The sequence below is a fragment of the Hirundo rustica genome, chromosome 5, assembly GCF_015227805.2.
Source record: "Hirundo rustica isolate bHirRus1 chromosome 5, bHirRus1.pri.v3, whole genome shotgun sequence".
In the NCBI taxonomy this organism is placed as follows: Eukaryota; Metazoa; Chordata; class Aves; order Passeriformes; family Hirundinidae; genus Hirundo; species Hirundo rustica.
Genome location: NC_053454.1, coordinates 63,961,553 through 63,984,592, shown reverse-complemented (window position 1 = coordinate 63,984,592; position 23,040 = coordinate 63,961,553). Strand labels below are relative to the sequence as shown.

At 43.6% G+C, this 23,040-nt stretch overlaps 2 protein-coding genes across 9 annotated transcripts in view; one reads left to right on the top strand and one right to left on the bottom strand.

Moving 5' to 3' along the window:
• SEC24D (SEC24 homolog D, COPII coat complex component) overlaps nucleotides 1–1,990 on the top strand; it is a 41,557-nt gene extending 39,567 nt beyond the window's left edge. For all 3 annotated transcript variants that reach the window (XM_040064640.2, XM_040064641.2, XM_040064642.2), the window contains exon 23: nucleotides 303–1,990. In XM_040064640.2, the coding sequence (XP_039920574.1) occupies nucleotides 303–443 (141 nt within the window). In that variant the 3' untranslated portion in view covers nucleotides 444–1,990. The remainder of the gene's footprint in view (nucleotides 1–302) is intronic.
• A 3,211-nt stretch (nucleotides 1,991–5,201) lies between these two features.
• On the bottom strand, nucleotides 5,202–21,135 carry METTL14 (methyltransferase 14, N6-adenosine-methyltransferase subunit). 6 transcript variants are annotated; one of them, XM_040064870.2, is made up of 11 exons: nucleotides 21,005–21,135; nucleotides 20,761–20,849; nucleotides 19,933–20,020; nucleotides 15,708–15,788; nucleotides 15,256–15,343; nucleotides 12,815–12,905; nucleotides 11,165–11,306; nucleotides 9,788–9,880; nucleotides 8,968–9,084; nucleotides 6,829–7,039; nucleotides 5,202–6,002 (listed from the first exon to the last, which is right to left on the bottom strand). In XM_040064870.2, exons 1-11 carry the CDS (start codon nucleotides 21,068–21,070, stop codon nucleotides 5,689–5,691), a joined length of 1,380 nt encoding a protein of 459 aa, XP_039920804.1. In that variant the 5' UTR covers nucleotides 21,071–21,135; the 3' UTR covers nucleotides 5,202–5,688. The 6 variants fall into 6 exon arrangements, with proteins under 6 accessions (XP_039920804.1, XP_039920805.1, XP_039920810.1 ...); XM_040064871.2 differs by lacking the exon at nucleotides 9,788–9,880; XM_040064876.2 differs by lacking the exons at nucleotides 19,933–20,020; nucleotides 20,761–20,849; nucleotides 21,005–21,135 and adding an exon at nucleotides 18,069–18,619.
• Between the last annotated feature and the right edge of the window lie 1,905 nt (nucleotides 21,136–23,040).

The window sequence follows — 23,040 nt, the reverse complement described above, 5'->3', positions numbered from 1 at the left end:
AAAAGATTTCTTGGGTATTGGGAGTCTTCCTGCACGTGGGTGAGTTCCAGCATGATTTGTACACAGGCGTAGGCATCTCAAACGTGCTTAATTCCCAACCAAAACTGATTTTCAAACGTAGTCAAGTTTAAAAGGTAACCATTTTATTCTGCACTCCTCAAGTTGTGTTAGTCTCTCCAGCTTCTGCAGTGTGGGTATTTTCCCTACCTCGGGAGCATCCACTAAGAGATGCAGGACAACTGTGCGGCCATCTAGCCTGACTGCATCCTAAAACTATCTGTCTGTATCTCTTATCTTTCCAGCTGATGGTAGTGAAGCAACGGGAGCAGCCAGAGATGCTTTTCCGCCAGTTTCTAGTAGAAGACAAGAATATTTATGGTGGAGCCTCCTACGTGGATTTCCTCGTGTGCATTCACAGAGAGATCAGCCAGCTGCTCAGTTAAGGCAACTCAAGTAAAATGTTCAGTTCCTTTTTGCCTTTGCAGGAGGGACAGTTTTGGGTGCCTGAAGGCTGGCCCACAGCTCCACCAGAGCCAGCCCTTCTGCTGTGCTTTACTGACCCTTTTCTGTGCTCTTTTTGTAGAGTTTCATTTGATCCCACCTCTCCCTGAGTATTTTGCTTACTTCTTAAGCTTTAGAATAGGAAGTTCTGCACTCAGGTATTAATCTGGGAGTCCTGACTCTTCCTCTACATGAATTGCCAGATTTCAGACTGCCAATGCTTAAGAGCATATATGGTATGCATTCCTTAAAAGACAATATAGAAAACTCTCAATTACTCCTTTTGCTAGTCATAAGTTGTACCAGAGCTGGGAAGGATGATCAGAATGTGTACAGAGGAGGAAAAAAGACAAAAGACTTCTTTTTCTAAGTGAGGACATGGAGTTGAACCAGATTGGCAGTAAACCAGAATGCAGTTCAGTTTGAAGGATTTCAAAGTCCTTCCTGTGAAGCAAATCTCTGTAAAGTAAATCCCTTTTTTCCTGGAAGGGACAAGTGTACTGTCTACAGCAGCAGAGCTCTGGGGACCCTTCCACAGCCAGGATTATCCAAGAGACAGAAATGCCTCCGTTTTGTAACTGGACTTGAGTAAGTGTAACAACAGCAGGGATCACAGGAAGAACAGTAATCAAACAATCAATCCTTTTGCCACTTTTGGCAGATGATGTCACACTATTATGGTACAATTCTGTCCACTTGGGGGCAGCAATTAGCTTAGCATACTATTTAATTGCATTTTCAAAATTGCACAAGTTAGGCCTTATTTAGCACATTTACTAACTGGAATATTCCCAGCACAACTCAGAAAAACCTGTCCCTCAAAATTTCAGTGGCAGATCAACTGTGAGACAGTTGACACATTAACCAAAGGTTATTTGTGGTGCTATAAAGCCTCTTGTTTAATACAAGTCCTATTATAGTGACCTCCTCTCCTCATGACCGATTTAATCAATGGTCACTGCTTTGAAAAACAAGCCTTTGCTAATACCAATATGGAAGGTAGAATGTGGAAAGCCAGAGCCTTTGGAACAGCTGTTTACCTCAGATATTTCATCAGTCTTTCTGTCTCTTTAGGACCAATGCCTCTGAAAATGAGGTTTGAACTTTGCCAAACTTGAAAAGCTATTATTAAAAAAAAGAGTGAAAGAAAACCAAAACCACTCAAAAGTAAGGTTAAGCCTCAGTAAAAAGTGCCTTTAAACATGTTAGTGTTGCTACTTATATTAATTATTTAATATTCACAATAAGCAGTCAAAATGCATAGTTTTTTGGTTCGATATTATCTATACAGTCCTATTCTTGTCATTGACCAAGAGCTCTTGAAATAAGTGACTGTATTAAAAAAAGAGTCCTCGACCTGAATTCAGCTGCCAAGACAAGCACTTTCTCGCTGTAGACATTACCCTGTAAAAAGTATTTGTTGCCATTTCATTTGTAAAATGATACCAGCAACATTTGTGTAAAAAAAATAAGCAAATATTAAATATAATCTGTGTGTGTGTTTATTCTTTCATCCATCCCAAGTTCTCCAAGGTTTTATGGCCATGGCCTCCAGCAGTGAATACACTGTAGGTCACCTTCTCCTACTGTGACTCTCAAGACAGGCAGCTTAGATGGCCTCAGCATTTTCAGTGTGCTACTGCTGTTGTCATCACCCATGGCTATGGTGAGAAGACACAATCCAAGTGAAGGCCGGTGTCCCAAAGAGACAGAACCCAGCTCAGGTAAGCCAGAGCTGTTCATCCCGGCAGAGCTACTGCAGCAGAGCTCTGGCCTGCCTGGGCAGCGTTCCTGCAGTAAGACATCACCAGGGAGAGAGCAGCACGTGATGGCAGCAGTCATGACAGTGACAAGTATCACACACATGTGCTACAAGTGCAGTGCTCGGCTTCACCATAAACCGCAGGACTGTAGTGTTTAACTCAGATTTACAGTAATTAGGCCTTCTTTTTCTCCTTTTTCATTGCTGCAGTGATTATACTCAAAATTACTTTCTGTTTCATAGAACTTGCCCACGGCTTTCTTTTCAACCCTGTTTTGAAAAGGATTAGTGCAGCCCTCTGCCCCGTTAAGTTGACATTCAGTCCATTACACAGTTGCCATTTGTTAAAGCAATGAAGTTGCAACCAACTTAATTTTGTAAGGAGAAAACACCTTTTCTGCTATAATACAGAAAGAGGGGGTTCATTTAGCTGTCATTTTCAGATTACTCAATGTTATCTTTTATAAAGACACAGGACTTACAGATTCTTTCAATGTAATGGACTTGATTATGTTCATGTGTCTTTTTTTACATTGCTCTCTGGTTATTAATATAGCAGGGCATAGAAAATGAGCTGAATATTCTAAAATTATTCCATGACTTAATGCCAGTTAACTTCCATGATCACCTCAAAACTGCTCATTGCCTTGGAGCCTGAATTCCACTCCTCTGAGCAAAGCATTCAGCACCTATGAACACAATGAACCGGTGCTGGGGAAGAACTTTAGCCCCCTGAGAGCATTGACTTCCAACTGCACAGCACAGCCAACCTTCCAGCCAGATTGTTGTAGCCAGCACTGTCAGTGGGCAGAGTGCTCCAGCTGATGGCCGATTTACACACAACATTCTACACATGACAGTGGTCTGAAATTGCCTAAGCTGAATGCTGAGCCATCTTGAGTACCTTGTCAGTGCAGCTGTTCAACCCTTCACTGAATTAACAGGCTGCAAGATAATACAAGGACTCTAAGCCCCTCCAGAACAGAAAGACATGACCAGATTTAGACAGGCACCCCAAATCAGACTGGAGCCATTATGCATTTAGTAGAAGTGGAAAGGAAGACACTCATCAGGCTTTTTATCTTCCACGAGAGCATGCTTAAATTAAGTCTTCAGTTACTTGTGCTAAGTGAAATACTCATCAGCTCAGTGATTCTGAGCTTTATCCTCTTCTTCTGCAAGTGTTACAAGTGAGAAATTAACTGACAGCTACTCCTGCAATTAAAAGCTTTTCATCTCTAATCACCATTTCTATATGGTCTGCATTCCATGACTAAGCAAATGGCCCAGTGTTCTTCCTGTATAAGTGTGTGTGGGACTGGGTTTCTCTCCAGTACTTGCCAAGTCTCATCTCTGTCCCCACAAGGACATGGACCAAGATTTGGGAACGCACAGCCCTGCACTGCTGCCTTACCTGTATGGCCTTTGTCAGTCTGTCACTGCTGAAATGCCACCTTCAGATGAGCAGGGACAGTGCTGTTCTGTATGGAGGACAAGTGCAGAGGTGGAGTTCCCTGTCCATTAACCGCAATTAAAACATTCCATCAGTTGCTTGTTCACAACGTGGATGTCAGACTTTGCTGGCAAAGGTGGCCCAGCCAGCCAGCTCTAACCTAACACTTGCTGCAGCACTATTTTTTTTTTTTTTTTTTTTAACCTTACAGTAATTGAGCCATTTCTGTTTTGGGTGGAAGGACCGCGAAACCTTCATCACCTGCCACTACTTGCCTCAGTCAGTGAAGTCTTGAGCAGCACTGCAGCGTCTGCAAACTGATACAAAGCATATCAGATTCAGTTGTTTTCAACCTTCCTCTGCCATTTATCCTAACTGTGTTAAGAGCAGCCCAGTCACTAAACTACCAGCATGGGCATTTGTAATTAAAAGGGGGAAATGGAAATTAACAAGAAAATATTTGTCCCTGGCACAAAAGCAGTGGTCCTGAGGTAAAGGAAAGCCTTTCTTGAATAACACAATTAGGGCAAAAACCACCAAAAAAGAAAGTGTCCCTATTAGTGCATTTACCTTCTCTCAGATGCTGTTCCATATAGCCTATGGCAGACTTCACCAATGACTAGATGAACACCACCTTTAAAACTTCCCTTCCCCAAATCCAGTCCCTCTCCAGATGTGAACATATGACAGAGGAAGAAACAAGCTGTAAACAACAGGCAGGTTCCATTGGCACTCCCCTGCTGAACACTACCAAAGCCAGGCAGTTCCCTGGCCTGTCAAAATCTTCAAAAGAACAGTTCTTGTCTACAGCAGCACAGAGGAAACCACTGAGCAATTCCAAAACCTCAAGGAGAGCAAACCCACAAAATAGTAAAGATATTTCAACATCAGCTTTGATAAACATGTTTAATAAGCCACTGCTTTACAGGACAGTCATTAAAAGCTGGCTTCAAGAGAAACATTGAGACTTAAACGCCAGTTTTACAAAACCCACACCTAAAACTGACCCTAAGACATCAAAAGCCAGGTTTGTTCAGCCTACCAAGACGCTCGGAGTTGTGGTTTTGCTAAAAATGGACATTGTACATAGGGAAGGGGGTCACTGTCTTTCCACACTCCACTGGATAAGCAGCAGCCATTCCCAAACTTGTGAACCAAAGTGCAAAGGCAGCACTCAGTTCCATCAGTGTTCCCCGTCACCAGGCAATGGCACACTCACAGCACGGCCTCTGGGACCACTCTGCAGTGACACTGCTCTTCCCTCCCACAGAACAAGGTGTTACAGACACACACTGGGGGAAAATCCCCACTCAAGGAGCAACCCAGACCCGTGCACAACTTGGTGCTTTGCAGGAAGGACAACACACAACTGCACAGAACGGCAACTCTCCTCACTACTGAGACGACAGGTGAGGGCATATACACCACAAATTAAAAATTAACCTTTTCCTATTCCCAGGAATAATTTGGGAAGTTTAAACCAAATAAGAAAAAATAGAATTCTATTTATTTCATTTGCTCCTTGGTTTCAAAGAAGTTAAAGTAGGTGTCAATACAGACACAGCACTTTTTCAGACAGCAAGTCTGCTGTGGCCATGCAATTCACAACTGCATTTCCTGCCCGTTCCAGCATATTAATGCAAGTCACGCCAAACCTGAACCTCTGGAGATGGAGGAGGAATCCATGTTTTGGAGAAAACAAAGTTGAAAAAGAAGTCTCCAGCTTGCAAGGTTCCTAAGGGGAGAGCAAGGGGATCATTTCCGTCCTACCCGTGGTGTGAAGGGCTGGTGCTCTCTGCTTGGAGTTCAGTGCTGTGCCAGAGCGCAAGGCCAACTGTCTGAAACGGCGTGCACCAAAAATAATTGTAAAAGTCATCTAGCTTGAGTCCCCAGAGGAATTCACTTTTGGAAAAACCAGACTACAGAAAAGATTCCCGGACAAGGCATAGACCCGGGAAGCAACGTCACCTCCTCAGCGGGTGGGGAAGCCCCCTCGATGGGTCCCTCCACGGCCCCCTCTGAAGCCGCCCCGCTCACCACGGAAGTTGGTTCTGTTCCTCTCCCTGCCCCTCTCTCCCCGGCCCGCAGAAGTCCCTCCTCTTCCTCCTCCCCTGGGAGCACCCCCGCCCCGGTCCGACTTGGACTTGGGTGGCGGGGACTTGGGCCGCAGCCTCTCGATCTCCTCGGTGCAGCCGGTCAGGTGGGAATTGGGAGCCATGAAGTAGGAGGAGTATGTTTCCGCGTTGAAGTTGCTGTTCGTGAGGGTGGGTCCCACCGTCAGCCAACCTTGGGAACGAAACCACAGTCAGCAGAAGCAACAACAAACTTCAGGCTTCAAGGCCACTGTTAAACTTCTCCCAGTAAATGAACACTCAAGTGGCAGCGAGAAAAACTCCCCTACACATCAGTGGCACTGAACAGAATGAAAAGTCACCTCTAGGGTTGCTGCAAAGTTAAGATTTTAGCTGGGTATTTCTAAGGGCTTGTGTTTCTTTTTTAAATTTTTTTATTGCTGTGGCAACATCCATGCTATGCTTTCACAACCCCCTACCCCTTCTTTCTACTTGTCCTTGCAACACAACGTTTTTAAAAAATACAGAGGTTCAAGTAGAGTAACCTGACTCTGTGAGACACTGACAGAAGAATCCACTGGCAGCAGGACTGGACACCTGAACAATGTGTCCTGATGCGTGTATTTATTGCATTTTTCATCGTGCCAGATGCAGCACCCACTGTGAGATACTGCATCTTCAGACATTGGCACTAAGCTTGTAGGGGTTGAAAATCAGATGGAGAAATAAATTGCTTTTCTGAGAAGTGTAAACATATGGGAGAAAAGTAATCTCAACTGGATTTTGTTATGATCACTGATGAATTAAACACATGGATGGACAAAAATATTGGTTAACAAAAATCTCTCTTCTGGAAAAATTACAGAAATAAGAGTTGTCATAAACTTTCCAAACAGCAGTTCTGTGACTGACAGATCTTCACATACAGCAAAGATGTATCCCCTTGGGATCTGCTGTCTGGCCTGTGATCTAGATCTAGAAATCTCTTTAGGACCCTGAAATGAATTTTACCATTTGATCAAAACCAACAGAGCCGTTACCTGGTCGAATTGTGCTGTCCCTCCCAAAGAGGTGGAGCCGCCGTCGCCCAAGGCAGAAATGCTCAATGATGTGGAAAATCTCCACGGGTTTCTCTATGTTGCCGATTTCAGGCTCCTCGGTGATGATGAGGTCGATGTCGACGTTGGCGTGGATGAAGTCCCCGTCGGTGCTGCGGCGCACGGTGCCCTTGATGCCCATGAGGCAGTGCTCCTGCAGACACACAGAGCTGTCACCTCTCACACCTACTGCAGTGCCAGGTGAGCACAAGGGACAGCAAGGGCAGTTCTAAGCACAGCACATCCCACTCTTACAGGAGAGAAGTCTGAGGCTACCGAAGGAGCCATTTGAGAACAAAGCAGAGCTGTACTTCAAGCTGAAGCTTGATAAACTACACTACCAGGTGGTAAAACTCAAATCAAGGCTGAAGTCAGGTAGGTGGACATTTTCGACTACAGAACTTTAGGCTGGAAGGGCTGAGAAGTCTCAAAAGGCAAAAGAGAAAAACATGATGGCAAGAGCAAGGAATGGTTATTTATTATGATTAATATCTGTCTTAGACATTCTGATCCTAACTTTATTCATGTATTACTTTTAAAAAGTTTTCAGTCATAAAACGGACAGTGGAAATAAGATGTACTTTTCCCCGTTGTACCTCTGTTCATAAAGTAGCCCTCAGAATTTCCCTCAGGTTCCTTTCCAGAAGATACTGCTGCATAAAACCCCACAACTACTATCACACTGTCCGTGCACTCTCAGGCAGCTCATCAGCATTAGAAGTGTTCTTGAGCTTACCACGCATTGCTTTCCTTCCTTTTGCAACATGGCAGACCAATTTAAGTGAGTGATATGTGGCACCCATGAATGAGGAATCACCACGATTGTTCCAGGATGAAAAGAGGCTCCTACATACTCATTTCAGAGCTCTGTCAGTGGGAATACCAATCTTGGATGAGTGATGTTCCCCAGGATCAAATACTCTGACTCACTAAACACCACCAGATGGCTCAGGAAACGGTTGCAAACAAGAGCATGTAATCATTCCCAAATTTTGGAAAGGGTTTGCAGAGTTAGTGGGTAAACATGAAAGACAACATCAGACCTGTCAAATCTATGCAGATGGTGTTGCACTCATGCAATACAGGTCTGGACCTGGAATTAACCTAAGTGCAAAGCAGAATACTGCTAAGCAAATCACCCACCAAGCCAAGCCTCCTCAGTCTAGTCCTTAGAACTATCCCAAACATTTTACTCCTATACCACACGGTGTGCCACTCACAAAATACCTGGGATCCTCTGGCACAGCACCAAGCATCTGTTTGACTGAGAGATGCCTCAGTCAGACAGAACAGAACACATCTGCTGCTCTAAGCACAGCTTGCCAGCAGTGTTTGTTCAGTCAGAGCAAACTCACTCCATTTTCAGTGTTCATCACAAACAGTGACCTCAGCCCAACTCTTGCTCAATAAACAGAGGAATTCCCCCACACCGGAAACTATTTTTCCTTGCTAAACAATAACATGAAGTCCCCCCAAAGACTCCAGTGTTAGTTTTAACCTTGCCCTCATGAGCAAACTGCACATATTTGCAATAGTATATGCAATAAACACACAATATTTATACTTATAAATATTTATAACTTAAACAACGCACTTTCAAACAAACTTCAGATTAATGTAAATGCAAGTCAAAGGAAGACTCCAGATACCCTAAAGGGAAGTTTATACTCTTAACAATGGCAAATTTGAGACAGACTTGAGAATGTTTAATGCTAACGAATGATTAACGAACGAGGAATCACCTCCAGGAAGGCAGGAGATGCCGTCTGAGCTCTGGTTCCCCCAGACCTCTCTCTGGTCCAAGCTATGGGCACACAGCTGCTCGTGTGCATTTAGAACCAATAGCCAATCTTCTACAGTTATTTTTATTAATAGATTCAATTAAAATCCACAGATTTAGGGACTTCTTTTGACATTTAGTCAAATTCTATTGCCCAGTTTAGTTCTATAAAATGTGCTTTGCAGAACAGAACGGAAGTTCTCCTCTTGGCTCTTTCTCCCAATCCTGTCACCAGCACTGGGTGGGTCATTAACACAGAGAGACAGAATGGAAACAGAGTAGGCATGGAACAAATCCTTTACCTTGGTTCTTTGGAAGACAGCTTTAGGGTCTAGGGTCTTGGTCTTGCCAGGGTTGTTCTTATTTGTTTTAATCCAGCAAATGTCCTCACATCTTCTGTAACCCCATTTGCGCAGACACTAAATGTTACAAACAAGTGAAACAGTTCACGCTACACAAAAACATCGAGTGACCCCACTGAACACTCACTTAGGCACTTGACTTTTCTTACTCAACGACTGCCCAGCTACTACAAACCTGTCTATGACCAAACCCCATCTATCTGGCCAGCTTCAGACAGAAATACAGCCAAAGCAAACCAGTCAGTAACTACAGGCTGCCCTTAAGCAGTTGTCTGTGAATTGTTTTCATGGAAAGCACTGCTCACACTAAATAAAGAATGTTTCAGCACAGCAGGAGCCAACTGGGAATTCTTAGTGCAGCATCCCCAGCACAAGCAGCGTTTCCCTGGCATGCAGAAAGATGACAATTGTGTCTCAATTTATGGAACAGTAGGACCTTTCTCCTGGCATAAATATTTCTGGCAGAAAACTACTGAGACTTCTGTTAAAAAAGTTGTAACTTGGCAACCTGCTCCTCTGTCAACACACATACACCAAAGCAAAGACCCCAAGGAATTAATGCTCCCTCACACAGTCAGTGACTCGTCTGGACATTTATAGTATCTAAAGAGTTAATGCCCTTTAAAATCACATCTCCTCTAACACAGTAACGAAACATCCCTCAGTAGTTAGGGCTGAGAATTCTATACAGGGAAAAGTCAAAGATAAAAATAAACTCTTAAGCCTGTGCCTGATAAATTGAATTAAAACAACATCTTACCACTCGGCCGAGATCCAGACCCTCGCCTGAGCCACACCACAGAAATACAAATGACCTTGGGGCTGCGATTTCTTCAATTTCTAATTTCATGATCTAGTAATAATAAGCGCAATAAAAGTGTTCCTGAATTAAATACAAATCACCAGCTGTGTCAAGAAGAATACTGAGTCTTCAGACATTGTCACAGAAACCATGAGGAAGCACACCTGGGGGCCCAAGGGAAGCAGGGAACTAATTCTTTGTTTTGCTTTGCTTGCGTGCATGGCTTTTGCTTTCCCCATTACACTGTTTCAAGCCATGAGTTTTCCAGCTTTTATCCTTCCATTTCTCTCCCTTGATCCCACTGGTGGGGGAGTGAGCGAGCGGCTGCCTGGGGCTGGGCTGCTGGCTGGGATGAAACCATCACAAACAGAAATCCAACCTGTATAAAGAATTCTAGACTTAAAAAGACCAATACGACCCACACGATCTCCTCTGCAAACCTCTGCTTTGTTTTATCATCCCACTTGCAGCAAAAATATGTAATACAGCAGCAACAGCAGCCTGTTTCTTTTCCTCTGTGAGTACTTACATGAAGGTTGTTCTAAAAATCCCAGCTTAATCCCTATCACTAAATAGCAAAGACATTCTCTGCATTTTCACTTTCAGGAAAAGCAGCCAGAATTTATGAGGACAGTGGTTCAACAATGGCAAATGAGTAATGTTCAAGACGAAATAACTTTGGATGCAAAATATCTGTTAGTCATCACAAGTTGAAAGGATTCATCTCTAACTTGCTAACACATCAAATCAAGCCTCATTCAGTGCCACTCTGAGGAACAATAATGCAGTAGCAGCCATTCTAAGAGGATGTAACTCCCAACTAGGAGGATGAGTCCTGCCTCTAACACTCCAGTTTCCCCGTCAGGATGGAATGTTTCTTCCATGGGTAGCACTGCCAGGCACCATTTCTGAATAAATGCAAGAGAAAGACTTCCACAAGTGAGGTTTATCTATTTTGTTACATTTTAAGGAATTATTACTGGTTTGGCCATTAAAATTTCCTACCCAATCAACAGTTGGAGAATTGAGGAATGTCAGTAAAGCAAACTTACCTGCACTTTTTACTAGAAGACCAGCATATTAGAAAGCATGCCTTAAGAATCTCAAGAATTTCAACAAGGGAATATTTTCAATGGACATTAGGTTATTTCAACAGCCAAGAATCAAACAGAAAGCTCAGTGAAGGTAAGGGCAGAGAGAAAACCCACTACTACTAGGTTCAAGTTTTCAGCCAGGCTCAGAGAGAACAAGAAGTTGTGTTTACTAAATGAAACCCACAAACTATTTGCTTAAACAAACGTATGAAATGTTCTTCAGAGCAAAAAGGGTACTTACATCATCCCAGGTCCAGCATTTTTCATTGGCAGTAATGCCAGTCTCTCGGTAATACTCTTCCAAAGGTGGCTCCAGGAGAATCACATCAAATTTGGACTTCAGTTCCCTAATATCAAAGGCTTCCAAGTCTGCTTGCAAATACCTGTTTAAGCAGAAGATGCCAGACTGCTTGGACAAGGTGCAACAGTGGCCTGAGAACTACCCTACATGCAGCCCACGTGTGCAGCCAGTTAACAGCAGGGTCTCCTGGGTGGGTTGTACATCTCAAACGCTCTAAATCCAGAGGAGATCCACTACACATCCTCACTTAATCGAGGCTGGATGCTATTGCCTTGTGGGGTTTAAGTAGTCTTAATAAACAGTTTTCAGGATTCTAACTTAGCAAGCAGGAAACAGATGCCCACAGACTGTACAACAACACCTAGTGCAACTCACTGCACTTTCTGTACACCCGTGGACTATAATAGGAGGAAACAAACATTCAAGAGGCAAACACTCACTGCCTGGCTAACTGGGAAAGTGGAATATTTTTAGAATAATTCCCAAGATTCTAAATACTGGACACATTGTTACTTTTTATATCATATACGTGTATTTCTCTATTCCTGTACCAAGCAAAATCCCCCCTCCAACTGATTCTAGTAAATACACGCTCACGTGCGCTCCCTCCACAGCTGCACACCACTCGCTGCTCTATCACTATCAAAAAATTACACTGCCCTCCCCTAAATTCCTTTAACCTTAGTGCAGCTGATCAGTAGGCCACCAGCTTCCCCATCCCAAAACGCGTGTGGAAGAGATTCCGTATGTGTAGTTGGTGTTGTCAGAAGGCAGCATTTGATTACCGGTTTTCCCCCTTTAGTACTTTATGACCAAAACATAAAACCAGCTTCAAAGAGCAGGTTTGAGTTCTGCAATTTGCACTCAGCTGTTCAGACAACTATTTCACGGGGTTTTATGTGACCATCATTAAATCAGGTGGATTTTTGTGGTACAGATTAAGACTACTGCATATGACAAGCACAAGGCTAAGTTCAGAGAGGTCTCAATCCCTGCAGGAACACGTTGCACACTGAGACTGTGTCTCACATTCAGCAAAAACTCCGAGGTAATTTCAAGTCAATAAGGACAAATGACTTCCAGTCAGCCTAAGGATTTTTGTCTTCAACTCCAAAGTAACATGTGGTTGATGGATACTGAGATAATAGTTGAACACTATACAGAAACCAGCTGCTACAAGAAAAGCGAAGGTTATATCATGAGGCCAATTTTTTAAAGCTCTTCTTGTTAGCATAAACCACATGATAACATGAGATTACCACCACATGATACTCTTTTAGCTCCCAAATTAAAGCCTGCAGCCAAATCAGTTGACAATTTAGTCTTAAAAAAAAAAATCAAAGCTTTAGAGACTATAAATAATCACACACTGGAAAGAAAATCTAGTTTATACACTGTATTAAACATCTAGATTAAACCAACAAAACCAGAGTGATCTTACTCTTCTATGCTTCAATTGATTCATTTGTACACACAAACAGAAAGAAAACGTAAATTCTAAGCAGGTGCTGAAGATAAGAGATTTGCAAAGCAGACAGCTAACTTCAAACAGGTCTGGAGAAGAAAGGCATTTTCCACAAGAACACTTACATGGGAGGAGTGTTAGATTTAGATATCAGCTCATCCTTCAATCTGATGAGCTCTCTAAGTTTTGGATATTCTTCAAACCTATCTGCTAAGCCTAAGAAGAAGAAAACATGAAGTTAACAACTACTTAACAGAGTAAATCTCTATCAATTAAGCATTGTCCAGTATTCTGAATAGGTCCAAATGTTGATATTTAGCCTCATTTTAATTTTTGTTAGAACAAAGCAAACCCTTTAAAGCAGTTTTTCGTTCAGTACTTGACAAAAGCCTCCTGCCCTCACCCAGCTGATCAGGGCTGTTACTGATGCAGTGTCTATGCTCTGATCTTCTCTAGGGTACTACAGTGGACGAGGAATTCACAGCTCCAGTTACCAGAAGGAAACAACCTTTCAGTTAAATTGATAGTGCCAGGATGATTAAAAAAGCTATTTTGGTTTCCCCCCATCCATAAATTTCTATTAAGATCTAATTAACATTAATCCACAGCATAGTCCGGGTAATCTTGGATGACTGTTTCCAAGGTGGCACCTGGGCTGTGGCTGGTTCCCTGAGGCAACCCCTACACTGAGATTTGGTGGTGGGAGTCATGAAGATCTGAACACATGTTCCTACACTAAGCTTTACGGGGTCAATTTTCCAATCTTTCACGTGTACAGAATGCAAAGCAGAGAACCCTCAATTAGCTCTTTTGCAGCAAATGTTGTAAAAAGGAAAATATACTTTGAAGTTTATTTCGTTCTCCCTTAAAGACAATGGGTTTGCTAGTGCCAGCAGCAAGTTCAGCATAAACCAACAAGGTGCCTTTCCTGCATCCCAAGCACCATCACTTCAACTTTAGCAAGAGTTATTTAAAAGGCTCCATGTTCATTTAAAAGTAGAACTTGGAATGGCATGAATAAATTGGGGAAAAAACCTCACCCAAACCCACAAACCCGTCATCTCTCTCCTGATTTTAATTCAACCTTCTTAAGTCCTAATCCTAGAATTGCAATGATGAAAGCGAAGTTCTCAGTACCTAACCTTTATTATCTCTTGCTACTCATGCATAAAACACCCAAAAGTTTTCATCCTTTTCCTTACACATGTAACGGCTTAGAACTACTGCTGTGTTCTCCTGATTTCCACCACTGTGCTGCTTCCAGCCACTGTGAGTCCAATACCCCAGGGCAGCAGAGACAGAAGCCAGTTATCAGCAGCAATAGACACAAAAGAATTTTCAATCAAAACCCCTCAACCTAACCAAACCCAGACCCACAGGTGCCTCCCTCTTCTCCAAAAGCAACATCAAAAGGATACAGCTGGGTGTTCCAGAACCACTTGTTTTTCTCTGGGCCACATCCACCGACACGTAGAAAACGTCTGCTCACCCCACCAGTGTGCAGCTGGGCACAGCTCAGCCCTGTCAAGGGCTCTGGCCCAGCTGCTGCTGCCGTGTTCATCTCCACACCAACACACGACACGCGTTTGTCCTCTCACACAGCGGGGGAGTCACGGCACACAACAGGGGCTGCTGCTCCTCCCTACTCGTTTCCAAGAACAGTGAGGAACTGCCTCAAGCACATAACTGTGAAGCCCAAGTGCTTTTGAGATAAAGATCCAATTGAGTCAAAACAGCCCATTTTCCTTAAGAACCATCCAGATGTGCTTCACAGAAGCATTCACAAAATATAGAGAAGAATAAACTAAAAGCCTCTGGAGGCAAACCAAACCTCTTTGGGCTGTCATCTAAAAACACAACCCCCTTGCCCTGGCAATTTTACACCTGATAAAATACAGAGAGCTGTTGCATAAAACTGCAGAGGGAGATGTTCTGCTCCTTTTAAAAACCAAATGCCAGACACCTATTCTGGGAAACAGGACCAAACCACGCCTTAGTTTTAGCAAGTCTAAACTCAGGCCCTGTGTAGCATTGTTTCAGTAGCAAGTTATATCTGGGTAAATGTAAACTTGAAAAGCGACATCCTCTAAACCTGGGCATTCTAACAAGCTGTCAGCAGTTACCTAATTTAGCTAGGAAACATTATCCACATTGCTGCCTGAATGAAATGTCAGTATTTCCCTTACTTTACATGCTCAACAGGCAGTACAGCCCAGCACACGGGTGAATTGTAAATTTCCAGAGGTTTCAAGATCTCCTCATTAAACTCATCTACTTTCCGGAATCAAAAGAGCTTAGTTTGGAAAACAAAATCTTTCTGGTGAAATACTTTCAAATAAAACCAAGGGTAAGAGCAGCCTTGGTAATTATGACCTCCTAAGTAACTGAAAATAAAACCATTCATATAGATGCCTCTGCTGATATATATGCACACTGAGACAAAAAATTAGGAAGAGTTTGTGTATCTGCACTTCCCAGAAACTGTAAGGAATTAAAAAAGGAGAAGAAAAAGAAGTGCTGTTGAATCAAATGAGTCATTTTCAAACAGTTACTGGCTGTGACATACCAACATCTCTGATGAAGTTCTGGGGTCTGTGTCCTGTATCCACGAAGTGCTGGCAGTAATCGTTGTGTGGATTTAAGCTCTGAGTGCCCTGGAGAACAGGAAGAAGTTCAGTGAGAGCAACAGGAGATAACTGAACATCCACAGACACATTGTATGTGTTAGTCAGAGAAAGGAGCAGATTATCTTTTCAACATGCCTTTTAAAGTTCCACTGGCCAAGACCACCCTTTTAGTTCCAAACCAGGCCCATCATTCCTGCAGCTCATTGTGAGCTGCCTCAGAACAATGCAAGCACCAGTTACAGTCAGATCTGCCACTGGCAACTTCTGGACCTGTGAGTTCCAAGCCACTTCTTGAGCCTTTAAAGCTGTATTTCAGATCCCATCAGCTGCAGAAACATTTAACACAACTAGGCCAGCTTTGACTACACTTCCAACTGCAAAAGCAGCTCACCTTAAGAAAGGTACTGGAATCTTTGTAAATCTCTTCTTCATAGGGCAGGTTTTCTTCATCTTGCTGCATCTCTACTTCATCCTTGGAAATAAAGCAGGTATTACAAGTGTGCATACGAGATCGAGCTGTTTCTGTCCTTTCCTTAAGAAGCAGAACCATAACGAGAAGTGGACTGTCTACAAACAGCACATTCAGCTCCAGTGTTGGAGGGGGGAAAAAAATTTACCTATTCCCCAAAAAGTCTGCACTTCTCTCACTGACAAGGAGAGTGTTATTGGGAAAGGCCTCTTAAAGAAGAAAAAAAATAAGAACCCCTTCACTTCCAGCCCCTGACAGTGCTTCACAAGGTGTAGAACTTTTACGTTTTTGTCCCACAAAACTTTATTTCTTTGGACTGAAAGTATATATTTTGTTGAAGTTCTGCAGCAGAACTTCTGAGCTTTTGTATCCACACAATCATCTCTTATTTTCCAGCCTTAGCAAAGTCCACGCTTTGCAGAAACATATCATGGAACAAGTCAGTATTTCATCTGGACTGTCCTTAAATGTGACTTTAACATTCCTATTCTACAACCCCAAAATTTACAATAAACATATCTAGAGAGCCACCAACTGCTCATTCAACAAGTTTCTGGGATTCAGAGATCTGTTACACCGATGTACTCTGAACTTCCAACACAGAACTCAGAGAGAACAGGAACTCACGAGAGATTCACTTCACATCACTTTCTGCCTTCCCACTGATCCTGGATCAACCCACCACACAGACTTATAAAACACAGAAGCACAACTGAAGAACTACTAATTGGTATCATCTGGCATATTATTACAGCTCTATTTACCCTATCCTACATAAGCTGTCTGAATGCAGAATAAATAATTAACCTTTGTCCCTGCCAATTTTGGTTCCTCTAAATGTCAAAATCTTTGAGTAAGCTTCCGTTATTTCCAAAGTGGAGCCTTGAACCAACTTCTGAAATACCTGATGTGATAAACAGCTCACAGCTTCCCCTTCCTTATTCAGGTGATGAATATAAGAGATACACAGTCTTTTTGCTCGTCTAACCAGATCAAAAAAAAAAGATTACTCACAGAAACAGTGTTTGCAAGGAAAAGAAATGTACAGACAAGCAGCAGCATTATTCAGACCAAAAAAAAAAAAAGCTGAAAGCTTGAGTTTTACTAAAACGTGCTTATGTCATCATAAGTTACACCTGTTTCCCTCTTTCACCTTTCTCTAAATCTTGTCCTTGTAATGATAAGCACCAGTTAAGTCACCTGAGTCATCCCAATTCTCTTTATGCCTTTTTAAGTGATTTAAAAAGTCTTGTGGCCACAAACAAAAGCCCACAGCACCAACTTTCAAAGGGAAAGGACAGAGTCACAGCGGAGACAGAATGACAGCAGCAGTAACACAAGATACTAGGTTCTTGTACATCAATTATCCGTGTTTTCCAAAGCATCTGCTATAGAGTTGCTGAGTTAGGGAAACAAACTTCCCACAATATTCAGACATAGTCTGTTTCAAATGACTGGAGCTACATGTGATCCATGATTCAACCAAGTAAGCTTTCTTCAGCCTCCACAACAATGGCACGGAAGCATCCCAAGCCCTCAGCCCCTGCTTGCACAAAGTAGAACAGGGCAGTCTCAAATTAGGCTGGCAGGCAGCAAAACAGAGCCACGAGTGGTTTTGTACTCCACACAAAGTGAAACTCCACAAACCAGACACTCACAGGTTCAAACAATGGACTTAAATCACTCGGGGAAGGGAACAGGTGGAACAGCACTCACTGGCCCCAGAGGGTGCTGAAGAGCCTGGCAGGGGCAGCAGAGACTCTAATCCCATTACACGTCACTTCCAAATACAGACCAGGGAGCTCAACTAACCCTGGGACAACTGTTACAATTCCACAAGAAAAGAGGATTTTAGGAGTTCTCCAGAACCACAACTCAGCTTCCTGACTTTCAAATGTCCATTATCCGTTTTTCCAATAGTGCATCTCTTCCCTATCACCCACCCCCCAAGGCTGGCAAGGCAGAGCCAGGCCCCAAGACTGGAGTCAAGCTGCCAGACTGGAGCCAGTGCTGCCCTTTGTTCTCACATCAGCCTGAGCCTTATGAAGAACCACCCCTATAAATTCACACATTCTACAGAAAAAACAAAAGTAGAGACACAAATAAATAAAAAATTAAAACTTTTTCCTTTTTTTTGCATCAGATGTTCCTACACGGCTGAGCAAAGTAAAATACTTCACCTTTTATCTCAAAAACTGCTCTCACACAGATTTGAGAGTACACTCATTTCCACCAAATCTGAAGCCAGGGGACAAAAATTTTAAATCATTTCAGAAGACTTACCTGATTCTATCGCATAGAACCCAACACTGCAAGTCAGGGATACTGACTGAAGTCCCTTCACGTCAGAAATACCTCTGATTTTCCGAACAAAACTGCCAAACTTGCAAAGCTTGTCCACAACACTATTAGTTAGGACTATTATTGCTTTTGTCTAAGTTGCATTAAACACAATAGAGCATGGCTTGACACCTTAAGGATCCAGTTTTTGGTACAAGTTCATATTACAAGACTAAATTTAAGCAGGCTCAGAGGGCTCAGGAAGAAGTTACATAAATGCAGATGGAATTTTACTCTTCTTATCTCCTTGCCAATAGGGAATTAGCAATGCCTACAGGAAACAGCTGATGACTCCGCTATAGATGTTCTACTCTGGGGTTTCAAGTTTCTTAAGTCTGTTCATCTGCTCAACTGAACTCTGTCTGAGCTACTGTTATTAAAATATTCTTCCATTTCAACAACATAGAAAAGTGTGGCAAGTGGTTACAGCCCACCTCAGGGTAAGCCTTCTCCACAGTGATTGAGGAAACCTTAATGATAAGATTCATGCACCTTGCCAACCCAAGTGACTTATCTGTATGTACTTTATAGGTTATTACAATTTAGTTCTTTAACAATGTACTTGGTGAAGAAGTAAAATTAATTGATATTAACTGATCACTAATGGAAGAATAAAAACCCTGCTTCACAAACACCCATCTACCTCATGGTGACAATTTCTTTACTGAACAGGATGTACAGACTAACACTTATCATGTTAAAAATAATGCCTGTCCCTTTACATAGACTTTCAAAATCAATCATCAAAAACTATCCTGTCAGACACTAACTTTTTGGTTTAGTAAGATTTAAGGTAGACATTATTACAGAAAGATTTACAAACCTGAACACAAATGTAACCTGAGGAAGGCTTTGTATTTTAAAAATTACTATTTCAGGCATCCAAGAGAATAACAGACACTGCACTATTTCATGAATACACTGACATTGATTTGATTTAACCACAGAAACAAGGTTATTAGGACATGGAAAAAGGGGAGGAGGACATACACTGCAACCAGATCCCAAAGCAAATCATAAAGACAGCTGTATCATAATCATGCCTTTGTTTAAACTCTTTCTGTCTCTCATCTTGGCCAAAACATCACATTAGGAGAAAGCTGTCAAATAGCTTTGGGATGAGCATTTGAAAAGTGAAGGGCATGAGAGTTTGACACTGCAATGACCATGGAGGTAGTTTGGTTTGCTTTTTTTCAACCTAACTCTTCCTGGATATTTTGGACACTTAAAAGAATGCCCTGAACCAAGCCTCTTACTTCGAATTCCTTTAGAATCCCTTGTTTCTTCCGCTCATCCAGAACTGCCTTCCTCAGCAGCGCACAGATGGGTCAGAAAACACCCTCAGCTTCTCGTGTCTCATCCCATGGCCTGTGCCTGCCGCTAACTGCAGGCTTTCCTTTTGACACAACGAAATCCTGGTCAAGATTCTTTCTGCGTGTACCCAAGCACACACACGTGTCACCATTTCTTCCCACAGCCTGCCACGGCCGAGTGCTGTTCCCTGTGAGCACTTGCACCTGGGCCTGCCTCCTCCTAGAAGCAGCACACATTCAGCCTCCACACACTGGGGTTTGGGGAGTGAACAGCTCAGCGCACCGACGTCACACCTGAGGGGAAGCACGGAGCGTCTGCGTCACGTCGCTTACACTTCTGCAGCGGAAGGCATCAAGGGAGTGCTTCCACCACTGTGGAACACACATATTAAAGGATCTATAGACACGGCATTTATTTTAATATACACACAAGTTTTCTAAGTACCTCAGGGACACAAGAGCAGAGAAAAGTACCTTTTTCCTCTTTTTCTTACCTTATATTCTTCAATCTCTTCCTCATCAGCTTCTCCCTCATCTGGATATTTACGTTTTGCATTTGGTGCAGAAGTATCATAAGCAGCCCTATGAAGACCCAAAAATCCTCAAAAGAAAGTTTTCGTCTCCAAAGAAAAGCGTTCAGGAATCTTTGATAATACGCCTTGACTGCACGTTACTGCATGTTAAATTTGAAACTATGTCAAAACATCATACATGAAAAGCTATTCCTCTCTCAGTATATGTGAGTTCAGCACAGCTTATTAAGGACAGAACTCTCGAAAAGAGTTATTCCCTTGCCTTTCTCATTTTTCTCCTCTCAAAAGCACAGCTTATTTTAACCAATGCAGCATATCTACAGAGTAAGGCTCATTCCCTTCCACTTCACATTTTTCTGTTCTAAAGAGCCTGTTTCACCCCAAAGCAGTTTGTCTACAAAACTAGGCCCGTTCACACACGTGTGAGAATGGAAATGCACTATCTGCTGTCCTAGACATATCCGTGGTTTCATGAGGGCTTTCGGGCTGAACTGCCCTGAACTGTGCTTAGCCAAAGCGTGAAGGCTCTAGGACCCAAGCAGACGGCCCATTCCAAATTCAGATCTCGGTTTTCCTACACAGTAGCTCTCTAACACCAAAACAGAACTCAGGCTGTTATTTCCAAGCTGCTCTTAGAAGGGAATAACTAGACCCTACTCGCCCCGTTCACCGCTCCGATTTAACCAATTACGGAATTTTCTTTCACCGAGTGCGACCCCGCGGCGTTTCCCGGGCCCGTGCTCCTATCGCGTCCCCAGTTTTGCACAGCCGCTCCCCTCGGACACCGACCTGCAGGTCTCCCTGGTCTCCGCGATCTCCCGCTGCTCATCCTTGCTGTTGAGCACGGCGCCGATGCTGTCGGCGCTCTCAGCCCCCAGCTGCACAGCGGGAACATAAAGTCAGGCCCGGCCCCGGCCCCGGCCCCGGCCCCGGCCCCGGCCCCGGCCCCGGCCCCGGCCGCGGCCCCGGCCCCGGCCCCGGCCCCGGCCCCGGCCCCGGCCCCGGTCCCGGCCCCGGCCGCTCCCGCCCGTACCTGCTGCGCCAGGAGCTGGCGGCGAAGCTTCTGCCGCTCGCGGATCTCCTGCAGCCGGCTGTTCATGGCCCGCAGCGCCCCGGGCCGCGCTCCCGCCGCCGCCGTCACTTCCCGCCGCCGTCACTTCCGCGCCGCTCCCGCGGGAAATGCCGGTGTCCGGAGCCGCCCGGTGCCGCGGGTGCGGGCCGTGTTCGCCCGCAGGTGCCGAGTGCGCGTTCGCTCGGGCGCTGCTGCGCACGGAGCGCCCTGAGGCGACACCGGGCTCACACCGTGCCACACCGGTGACTGCTGAAACACCTGCTCGGTTCTTCCGAAGTACAGCCTTTAGATCCAATTCCAGTTCCAGTGTGGTTAGTCGTAGGTTAATGTTAGCGTCGTGTTTTGCTTTCACCTTCCGATCCTTTGGAAACTTCCGCTGTGAGAGGAGGGAATCTTTGGAGCTCTTTTCATCTGACTTTTGGTGTCTTTCCTTCTCCCTCCTGTCTCTGCTGTCTGTCCGGGAATGTATCGAATCCGTATTTCATGCTGACTGTCTGAGAATTGTTAGGAATGCAGTGAAGAATGAAGATGGAAATAAAGGCCTGCAATAAGCATCAGTCTCTACTGTCCTACAAAAGGAAACTTAACTTGTAATCTTGTTTCTTTATTATTTTGTTATCCCGCAGTTACAATTAATGCTGATGCTTGCTCTCCTGACACAATTCTTCCCATCGTTGGCAGACCCAGGGATGTGGCCAGCAAGAGCTGAGAAGTGACACTCAGCCCTGCCACAAAGCGTGCTGCTCCTCTGCCGGTTTCTGAGTGCCGGATAAGCACACGCTTTAGTGATACAAGATGTCGTTCTCCTTTTTTTAAATGTGGTACATATTGTGTACATAACGATGTTATGCAGGCCACACGGTCACACTGAAAACTGAGAAAGATGCGTGAAGAGAAGGAAATGAAAGATGTGCAGACTAATACAAAAAGAAACCATTTCCAGCTACTCACATTTCTCAGTGATAGAATATCCTAGAAATACGATTTTGCTTTTGAAATGTTAAAACCCTACAATACCAAAAGTTGGTTTTCCATCTCCTTACGGAATACATTACTAGTTACACTCTCCTGTCTGTGGAAATGTTATGGGAAAAGAAGTGCTTAGTAGCTGCCTCATGCTGCTGCACAGTGCTTTGATATTGTTGAGTGTAATGAATACATTAGAAGTCTCTGCACAGTAACAGAATCACTTCCTCCTGGGTGTGATCTCACGAGGTTTGTGGGAGCCTGCGCTCCATTTTTAGAACTGGTTGCTAAGATGAGCTTTACAAACATTATTGGCTATGAAGATGTTCTGCTGTATACATGCACTCTTTCAAAACAGAAAAGCTGTATTTTTGCAGAACACTCCATAATTTCTTCTCTGTGCATGCTGTGGTTTCAGGTCTCCATGCCTTATATCCAGCCTGTGTTTCTGTTAAGGTGTCAGACCAAATTCTCGCTGGTCTAATGGTGACTAAGGAGTTTGTGAAACTGCCATCAACTCTGATTCATTATCCAGACCTTTTCCTTCATATTTATGAGGCCAATTGTTTCCTCATCCTGTTTTTATTTAGCTGATTATCCCTGAGTACATTGCCTTTCACTTCTCTTTACTGACACGCATCCAATCTTTTTAATTATTTCTATTGTTGCGATAATTTTGAATTCAAATCCTGTCTGTCCTCCAGCTTACTTGTATCTACTTACAACGTCAGGTTGTTGCACAGTAAGCAGACATTCTCTGCCACTAAGCTTAACCATTTATGGCATTTTAAATTATTCATAACACACTAACAAATAATGACACTATTTCATACCCATTTGGGAATTGTGTTACACTGACAGTGTCCTAGGTTACAATGTAAGATGTGCCCAAAGTATGTATTCTATCACCATCTACATGAGCTGTTGGAACTAGGTTGGGCAGTGTTCCCCTTGCCCCCTCCCTCCAGACTCTCTTCTGTTAATGGCCCATCAGTGCCCTGCTGCATGACTCATAGATAACTCTCCCCAGG